General features: G+C 42.2%; 1 protein-coding gene across 2 annotated transcripts in view; it reads right to left on the bottom strand.

Moving 5' to 3' along the window:
- The window catches only part of Epg5 (ectopic P-granules autophagy protein 5 homolog), an 88,626-nt gene that overhangs the window by 18,582 nt on the left and 59,764 nt on the right, over window positions 1-10,280 (bottom strand). The window contains exons 28-35 of one of the 2 annotated variants that reach the window (XM_005356294.3): window positions 9,336-9,478; window positions 8,048-8,204; window positions 4,837-5,031; window positions 3,386-3,599; window positions 2,559-2,707; window positions 1,602-1,803; window positions 1,006-1,078; window positions 202-308 (exon numbers count right to left, since the gene is read on the bottom strand). In XM_005356294.3, coding sequence (XP_005356351.1) covers window positions 202-308; window positions 1,006-1,078; window positions 1,602-1,803; window positions 2,559-2,707; window positions 3,386-3,599; window positions 4,837-5,031; window positions 8,048-8,204; window positions 9,336-9,478 — 1,240 coding nt within the window. The remainder of the gene's footprint in view (window positions 1-201; window positions 309-1,005; window positions 1,079-1,601; window positions 1,804-2,558; window positions 2,708-3,385; window positions 3,600-4,836; window positions 5,032-8,047; window positions 8,205-9,335; window positions 9,479-10,280) is intronic. The other variant, XM_026783403.1, reaches the window with a different exon arrangement.

The following is a 10,280-nucleotide window of genomic DNA, read 5'->3' as shown; positions in this document are numbered from 1 at the left end:
AGAGTAGACAATACTCTCAGAAGCCAGAGTAGACAATACTAAATGGGCTGTAACTACACAACTCAGAGCATCCACACAGACATTCTGTAACTGTTGCAGCGGCCATTCTCCCATCGGCTTCTTAGGAAAGCAGGAAGAAAGGGTGATGGAGAGGCTGAAGGGAAGGCTCCATCCACAGGGCACCACATGACACCTCCCTACCTTTAAGACTGCCGTGCAGTGAGTCAATGCAGTCAGTGAACAGCTGCACGATGCTGGAGGCCACCACAGCATCACTCTCTAGCCAGGGGTAATGTCGCTGTTGGCTGCTTCACAGGAAGGAAACACATGCTTAGGAATGAGAGCGCATGTGATGGAGTTAAGAGTCTAGGGCTGGCAAGTCAGAGAACTCGGCCTCTGCAGCCTGAAGAAGCTGGGAATGCCTGAAAGTGAGGACACCTGTGACATCAACCCTTAACGCTGACTCCCCTCCCTCCTAAGGCCAGTACTGGGCGCATCTAGTTTATTTGCACAGCTTTACAGAAGAGCCACCCACAGAACAATTCATAGCATTTGTATGACTATGTCACCCTGTATCCTGATGCTCATGAAACAATGTTTTCATTTAACGTCAGAGTTACATGATTAAGGGGGCATCCCTGACCCAATAATTTGATATACAACTTAATTCTAAAAATAGCTGAGTTAATAGAGAATGCTGAGATCCATATTTATAGATGTATTTTATGAAAAAAATTCTTAAGTATGCAAATAAATTCAACTTCCTTACTGTAGAAAATTGGAAATTAGTGGTTTATTTTGTTCCAAAATTAATATCAAGATAACATCACTAATTAATTGGTCAGGTGAATAATTATATAAACAAAAAATGGCTTGACTTTTATATTTTATCAACTTAAATGCCTCTGTATTAAAAATTGAATCTGTGAAATCATCATGACCTGTAATAAGTATCATTAGAACTTAAGTTTCCAAAGAAATTGGAGTACATGAAAAACTACTTACTTTTCACTGTCCTCTAAAACCAGGATCCAGGGCTTAAAGAGCTGGACGATCTGTGAGTACAGGGACCTCAGCACTGAAACAGCACAGTTGTTAGAAACAAGGACCTCACTCTGCCCACTGGCTCCAGCTCATACTAAGTGCACACAAACTCTACTGTTCCTCCCTGTAAAGCCTTTGCTGACACAGAAACAGTATGGTTAGTGCAACAATGCAGGCTTCCCCTTTCAATTGCTATGATGAAGTGAGCTTACTGTTTATTATAGCACAATGTCATAAGTAATTTTATAATGTACATTTTTCCAAGATACATGTTTCATTCTGAACATTATCCTAGCCTAGGTAAATGATAGAAAGAAGGAGTTAGAGAAATACACCTCTTTGAACCATATCCCCACCAAGGAGGAGCATAGACAAGCTACAGCAAGCATCCTATACTCGCTGTAAAATCATATAGATATGACGAGTATATGGGTTCACACCTGTACGCTTTTCCTGTTCCCTCTCCTTGACATCTGAGATGATCTCTTAATGTGCCTATCTGAATTCCTCCTATGGAAGGCACAGCACTTGGCTCCCACCAACTAGAAGCACAATACCTTCTTTGCTGTTGGCCGTCGGGTTTTGGGCCAAGGAGGAGATTTCTAAGTCAATCAGCCTTTTCACAAGGTATCCCAGAAATGTCTCCACATCAGCCATATAAGGGCTCCATTTCGAGAACAACCCAAAGCTTCTGAAGTCCAGCTTGGATAGCCGAAGCTTATAAAAGAAGTCAGAAAGCCACTGGATGGTCTCCATTACCTAGAAGAGACAACCAGGCGAACACTGCTCACTAAACGTCCACTCTGGTGCAGAATCTTCCCCAGCCCTTTCTTCTTTTCTGTGGCTGTAGAGGAAACCTGGGACCTCATGATAACTCGGACAGCCCACCACCGAGCCATGCCTTCACGCCCTATAGTACAGCACTACAACAGACTGTGATGGGAATAGAGGGGTTTTTGACAGAACTACAAAAAGACAGAAAAAAATAGTAGGTTTAAATTCTAAAGTAATGAAATCTTTACTTCAAATACATTCTTCCTTTTTCTTTATTTTTGAGGGTTTTTTTCCTTTTTGCTTGGTTTTGGTGATAGGTCAAGCTGGTCTCAAACTCCGAGTGCTTCAGCTTGATGTCCTAGTGCTGCCAGTGCAGGGGTGGACCACACCCAGCCTCAGCTTCTTATGCGAAGCCACCACAGAGAAAACTGAGGCTCGGAGGGCCACACCACGGAGGGATAAATCAGATGTGCTTGGCGGGAGGAAGGTTGGTACAGGGGAATGAATGCTGGCTTTCCTTCTGTTCAGACAGGAATGAAACTCCATTCAGGAGCATAAGAGAAAAGTAGTCCAGGCAAAGGTCAAAGACGACATAGAGCTCTTATACACACACACACACACACACACACCAAAACAAAAACAAAAAATGCAGCTTTTAAATGTGCTCCAACTGTTTGAAAATGCAGAACAAGGAAAATGGGAAAGAATACACAAAGCTGCCCGAGACCAAAAGCTCATACCTGCTTGTCTGACAAGAGAACCTCTGAGGCACTATGAAGCACAGAGCTGTCCGCTGAAGCTGCCCCCTGCTGGCTGCTTGGGGCATCGCATCTCAGGGCTCTCAAAGTGGCTTTCCAGCACTCGGGACTCAGCAGCTGCTCTGCAGAGCCTAGAGAAGAGACAGAGACAACATGTCTGCGTTTTTCCCAAACCACTTTCAACCTGAAACAAACAACATGTGTACTTTACAAATAAATGATGATGAAGATGATAATAATTCAATCAAATCTGTAGGAATACATGGTAGAAAAAGACGAAAAGACAAAAAAAGCGACTTAACTGGGAGTGAGCTCCACAGATGCCACTGGACCCCACCCTCCGACTGTGACGAGAAATTATATTAGTGTGAGAGTGTGTGTGTGATGTGTGAGAATGTGTTTGATGTGTAAGAGTGTGTGTATGTGTGAGGAGTGTGTGTGTAAGAGTGTGTGTGTGAGTGTGTGTGATGTGTGAGTGTGTGTGTGTGATGTGTGATGACTGTGTGTGTGTGATGTGTAAGAAAGTGTGTGTATAACGTGTGGGTGTGTGTGATGAGTGAGAGAGCAGATTTAACATGACATAGAACTCTATATGGAAATTAGAGGACTATCGTGGGGTGTTGGTTCCCTCCTTTCACCATGGCTTCTAGGAACCTAACTGTGGTCATCAGGCGAGGGTGGCAAGAAAGTCACCTGCTGAGCCATCTCTAGCCTCATCTTAACCCTTTCGGGTGGCATCTACAGAGTGGAGATGGGCTAGCAGACACTCGCTGAGCGCTTACCAATCACACCCAGATGGAGACACTTACTTTGCAGCAGCAGCCTGAGAACGTCACTGTACTGGTCAGGGAACTGGTAGAGTAGAAGGTGAGTCCAGTGCTTACAGAAAAGATTAAATGGCATCAAAATATCTTCATCTGGTTCAAGGCCCCAGGCAGTAAGTGCCAAGTGAATGGACTCCAGAAGCCTGGTACGATCAGACAGAGGAGGTTTAGTGGCGTTTAACCATTGCTTAACATCGAACTAAAAAAGAAACAGAAACAAGAAGCAGTTTTATTTACATTAGAAAATTAGATGAAGTAGAGAGTCTGTACAAACTTAAAAAACAAAGGCAATCTTGCAGTCAGCTGTCTACGAACACAAAAACTAAAATTCACACACGAGTGCACACCATGACGCCACCACCTCCGAGTCTCTGAGCTGATGGCATGTCCTCAGCTCAACAACCTTCTTTAGAAGTATGAAATCTTTACCTGGGATTGGTTAAGGATGTGATCAGAAGCAGAACACTCACTTTGAATGTTCACAGCCCTAGGTTTGACACCTAGCATCACAAAAATACAAACCCCAAACAAAAACCACTCACCAACTAACCATTCACTACGGGCTTACACGTCCATTCTATTTCTGAAAATGCCATACATTTCTGCCTTACTATGGTGCCCTCTGAGGCCTCATCAGAGTTTCAGTGCTGTCCTTCGGTGCTAGTGTCGGAACCAGGCAGCACCTCAAGGAGCTTACTTAACAGCCATCTTTTTAGTGGCATTTGTTACCTACTTCAGCTTATAAAATTCAGAGTGCTGGAATCCTCCAACATTCCACACCATAAAATAACCTGTTATAGACTGGGCTCAGTCTCTTCACCCTAAAAAGTGCCAGGGACCCACTGCTTCATAATTGTCACAGAAGCATATCTGAAGGTGCTGACATTCTCGAGGGGTTAAGTCATTGCCTTGCTCGGATAGTCTTCTGTTCAGATGAGGACAAAGGAAGCTTATTTAGACCAGGTGTATTCAAATATGAATCTGACATGTGATGACTCACAGATCAAACACCACAGGAGCAAACTCAAGATACATTTAAAAGGGTTATTAAACTCCTCTTTCACAAGGAGTATTTCATGAGGAATATTTCATGACTGTACTAAGTTTTTAAAGAAAGCCTGGGCCGGGCACTCAGGAGGCGGAGGCAGGTGGATCTTTGTGAGTTCGAGGCCAGCCTGGTCTACACAGTGAGTTCCAGGACAGCCAAGCATACACAGAAAAATCCTGTCTCAAAAGAACAAAACAAAATAAGCTTGGGATGCTGTGCTCTGAGAGTCACACTCTGAGGTAGGACTGTCTGCGCAGCACAGCCGGGGTCCTGCCATTGGGGAGGCTGTAAAGTCGGGCTAATCTGAGATCACGCAGAGTAGAAAGGGCCTCTTGGCATGGGAAAAAAAACAGTTGCTTCCAATTTTCCCAGGCGTAATAATTAGTACCTTGGTGAGCAGCATGAAAATCATGTCACTGTTGTCCTCGCTTAAGAACTGCACCACTTTCTCATACAGGTGGATGAACTCGGCCGGCGCGGCATTGGGGGTGAAGAAAGGGGAGAGCAGAGAGCAGAGGCGTCTGTTCTTCAGGATGGTCTGCAGCACTTTCCTGCACTCCGACCTTGTGCCGCTGATAAACACCTGCACAAAATAAACGGGAGCTGCCTCTCAATTTCCCTGGCGCTTCTCTGAGGCAGTCAGTCTTAACGGTATTAAGTAAGGTAAAATAAGCTCTTGTGAATGAAAATATAAAATCAAGCACTTTTAATCCTAGCCCTAGGGAGGCAGAGGCAGGAAGAACTCTGTGAGTTTGGGGCCAGCCTAGTCAACACAGTGAGTTCCAGGATAGCCAGAGCTACAAAGTGAGATCCTGTGTCAAATAATAATAGTAATGATAATAACAATAACTTAATTAATATGGCTCAAAGGCTAAGATGCACTAGAATCTCAGTGATTCTCTAAGCAGTGTCGGGGTCAAGAAGGCTTTTCTAAGGATGATCACAATAAAAATAATAGGCAGGACTCACAGGTATGACTTACTAAAATTTTAATTTTCACTGACATACAAAAAAATCATAAAGTGTTAAAAAAAAGAGTCAGAAAAATATACTTACATTGTTCTCCAAATACTAAGTCTGTAACTTAGTGTTGGAAGGACTCTTCCAATCACATCAAAATCCAAAAAAGGTACAAAGAAAAATAATCAGTAACACACACACATATACGCACTCACACACATACACACTCTCACACATATGCACAATCACACAGGCACACTCACTTTCACACACATACAAGCGTGCATGTGTGCACACACACACACTCTGCCAATAAACAAACCAAAAGACATAATTTGAGAGAACTTTAAATACGGAGGTTCGGGAAAGAGTTCAGAAGAGTGTATGCTGCACAAGCTGGAAGACCCGAGTTTAATCCCAAGCACCAGCATGAAGGGCCAAGAGCAGTGGCTGTGTGCCTGGAACTGATGGGCAATGAGGGTAGAGACATCAAGATCACAAGCTATAATTTTATTTATGTTTTATAAATAAAGCTTGCCTGAAGATTTGAGGGTAAAACTAAGCCACTAGAGGTCAGGCAGTGGTGGCACACACCTTTCATCCCAGGATTTGAGAGAAGAGGCAGATGGGTCTCTGTGAGTTCAAGGCCACCCTGGGCTACACAAAATCAATCCAGAAACAGATCCAAGTAATGGTGACCTACACCTTTAATCCCAGCACTAGGGAGTCACACGCCTTTAATCCCAGTGCTAGAGAGGAATATAAGGCAGGATGAGACAAGAACTTGTTCTTTTTCAGTCTGATGATTTCTTAGAGGTAGAGCTCTCTAGTAGCTTGGCTGCTTTGCTTTTCTGATTTTTGTGTTGAACCCCAATATCTGTCTCTGGGTTTTTATTAATAAGGCAACCAGCCTAGCTCAAATTGAGTGAGAGTTTGTCTCATGAAAGGTAGAAAGTGATAAAGCTCCGGTCTCCATTCATACCTATTCTTATACACATACACAGCATAACAGCAATACAACTTTTGAAAGGGCTGGCATTCTACTTCCCTTATCAGATTAGCCAAATTTTACGGCTCAGTCTTCAGTTCTACAAACACTGGTCCATACGGGGACAAAGCTTTAATAAGAATGGTAATTCCTAATGTTAGTTATGATAGCGTAACCATGTGCAAATCTCCCAGCAGGGCAGTGAGCAAAGGCACATAATGCTATAAACTATAAATATACAGTTACGCCAAATTCCTTTGATACAGCAGTCACATTTTCAGAAAACAGTAAATACTAAAGAAAATATTGTAAGAACAATTATCTCAGCCTTATTGTAGAAAAAAAGAGAGAGACTTTAGCAAAATAGTCACCCAAAAAATGTGAGCACAATACCTTACAGCATGTCTTTATCATGGAACAGACATTTGACACGAGCAGGTAGGTCTGTACTTACTAGCAAGGGAAATTAAAAGATACACTTAAGTGTACAGGAAATAACTCAACACATCTGTCTGAAGTGTCTATGTAAGTACCTATGTAGGGGTAAAAATGACAGAGCATGTTTATAACTCAAATTATAGCCATTTTACTATTATGCCCCGGTATTTAGAATCTTGAGAACATTTTCTTAGATTCTGGGTTCTATACTGTATGGCTCATATAGTATTAGTAGCATATTAACTTAAATGAGAAGCAAAGTTCTTAGAAGAAAATAGACTATCGTCTGGTGACAAAGCTCAGTGGTAGAGCGCCTGCCTAGCATAGGCAAGGCCCTGAGATAAAACCCCAGAAAAACAAGTGGTTGAATCTGACTGGCATTCCCATTTATGGGTATCCAAGTGATCAATTAAGTTTGATGCAAATGTGTGGCCAGGGTTGACATTTTTCAAACAAGTGGATTTCCTTTACAACACATCCATAGATCTGCAAGAATACCTTGCCTTTGCACTGTTAAAACAAAACAGGTAAATAAATGGTGGCAGAAACAGCACCTGGGAGGCAGTGACAGTCAGGAGAGCAGCTCTGAACCCAGCTGGAAGCCCTGAGCTCATTTCTTAGCCCCAACATTCACAGGTGCATGCTTTAGAGAAGTTGCTTCATCTTTCAAAGGCCACTTGCTTCTTTTTAAAAACTTTTTATAGCAATACTGGGGATTGAACTTAAGGTCTCATGCATGCTACGGCCTGTTTAACTTTTTGAGACAAGGTCCTGCTCAGCTGCCCAGGCTGGCCTTTAACTCATTCTGTAGTCTAGGCAGGTCTTGAACTTGGGATCCTAAGCAGCTCAGATGACAGGCTATGCCACTAGAATCCACTCTCCTGATCATTTTCAAGACAGGAATGATATCAACTATACAGAGTCAGTATAAAGACAAACTTTAAAAATTAATTAGAAGCTATCTTGCAAATAATAAAGGAACTTCAGCCTTGTTATTGTTAGTGATACCAACAATCTATGCCAAAATCTGATGTCTACCTAGCCTTCCAGATGTGCGCCATCTAATCTCTTTTGTAGAAGAAGCAACATTCTAGACAAAAAATTCTACCAACATCATAGGAAGCCAGCAATTCTCCAAAGACTTCTGACTGTATTTAGTCAAGACCTGGAACTCACAGTGTCTGCGCATGGCTGCCAGCGGGAATGGTTTTACCTGCCCCAAGATCTCGATGCATGAAGTGAAGAACTGCCTTGTAGGAGGATGACGCTGGGTCTCATCACTGACATAGTCAACAACAGTAAAGAAGAGGCTGATGCCAATTTTCTGGACCCCAGGTGTAGGCTGCAACTTATAAGCATTCACTAAGGCCCTGTGGGAAAATACGAGCACAATATTTGTCCATGGTAAATAACCTGTGTTCTCAAATGTCTCTGTTTTTCTCACTCCTCAGGCAGTATTTACAAGTGACTTCAGAGGCCTGTGCAATAACACTTTAAAAATACTACATGTGGTAAATATGTATCTATCAATTACCAAAAATTTACTTTTGATATACAGTAATAATTTTATATGTCCCTCTGGAAAATAAAAGTCAACTGCTATTCTAAGAACCAATTAACATCCTGGCACTTATTAAAGTTTTTCATATATTGTATATAATGCATAGTTACTTGACTTTTGAGGTCCTTACATTTTTAAACACAAGAACATTGTCCCCTCTCTGTACATTTTAAAATTCAAAATATGCCTGAGGGTGAGATGGGCACCAGGCACACAAGTGGCACAAGTACATATATGCAGGCAAAACTCTAACACACATAAAACAAATAAACCTACAATTTTTTCCCTAAGATTTTCTTCTAATACTTACTTTTTCTAGTATTTTCCTAGTGACAAAAACACCAGCCTGTGGCTAACCTGATCTAATCCTTCCCAAGCCCACCCACGGGGGACTCAATGCCCTCCACATGCCACCCCAATTTGCTGAAGGGCTCAGCAGCTTGCCATGATGTAGAGTTTAGTTAGCTTGTTCAGCTGGCTTTAGGAAAGGTGAGTGTATGCCAGGAGCTCTCAGAGAAAACCACATGGTCATAGGCAAGCCACTGAGTACCCTGGAAAGTCCTCAACCCTGTAAGGAATTGTAGTGAACTTCATTCTACAACCTGAGTTCCCAGGTGAGTGTAAAACTGAAGCAGCCAATCCCACCCCTGAGTCCATGCCCGGTATCATCCTACAGTCCAGGGTCTGCCAGACAGGAGACCCTCTGTCTGTGGACTGTAAAGCAGCACTACCAGCAGTCAAGTCTGTTGTGTGTGAGTCACAGCCATTATGAGTAACAGAGATGGCTAAGTTCCGATAAAACCATTCATAAAAATATAGCTACTCAGATTGGACCCCAAGTCTCTAGATTTTGATTTGCATACTAAATGACTATGGGGGGTACTATGGACAATTACTATCAACAATGAAGCTGGCTGGAAGGGGACGTCACAGGACTTACGTGATCAGGTTTTCCGCATGCACAGCAGCTTCCACAATGTTAAGTGTCGGAGGCTGAGCGGCTTCTGCTTGGAACTGCCTTATTTCTTTTTGCAGAACATGAATCTGCTGGCTTACTGCTTCGTTCTTGTACATGCCTTCAAACTAAGAAAAGTTCAACGAGTCAGAAGACTTTCAACTTATTAATATTTGTTTGGTTGGTTGGTTTTCTTGTTGTTGTTTTGTTTTGTTTTTGAGATGGTCTTACTCTTTGGACCAGGCTGTCCTTAAACTCATGGCAAATCTCCTGCCTCAACCTCCCAAATGCTAGGGTTAGATCCACTGTTTCTAGCCCTCAACAGTCTTCTTGTCCCCTAATATTTCTATAATAGGTGTTTTATTATAAGCACAGTGATTTTTATGATAATCAATAACACAATTTAACTCAAAACTTGATTAAATGTAAAATGAATGGAAAATATGTTTTTAAAACCTACTCAAGGATTATTCTAGCACGCAAGACAGAAGCAGAGGATAATGAGTTCAGAGTCAGCCTGTACTACACAAGATCCTGGCTCTAAAAAAAAAAAATTGAGGGTGAGGGGGGCAATGTAGCTGACAGTGATGAGACACTTGCCTAGTATACACAGGCTCTAAATCTAATCCCCATCTGAGAGTAGGCAGAACTATTAAGAACTCAGGGGTTGTTTGTTTGTTTTAATGAAGCATCACATTTAATTTAAATAGAATTTTTCTTCTTTTTGTGCACATGTTTGTTTTTTGGTGATAAGGTCTCACACAACTCAGGCTGGCCTAAAACTTACTAGTTAGCCACAGCGGTCACTAGTTAGCTGTGGAACACTTAGATTCCTGATTTTCTTCTACTTAGCCATGGAGGAGTTGGATTCCTGATTCTCTTCTAGTTAGCTGTGGAGGACTTAGGTTCCTGATTCTCTTCTAGTTAGCT

This window comes from Microtus ochrogaster, chromosome 18 (genome assembly GCF_000317375.1).
Source record: "Microtus ochrogaster isolate Prairie Vole_2 chromosome 18, MicOch1.0, whole genome shotgun sequence".
NCBI classification, from domain to species: Eukaryota; Metazoa; Chordata; class Mammalia; order Rodentia; family Cricetidae; genus Microtus; species Microtus ochrogaster.
Note: the sequence above shows the minus strand (reverse complement) of the source record. Positions and strands in the feature narration are given on the sequence as shown.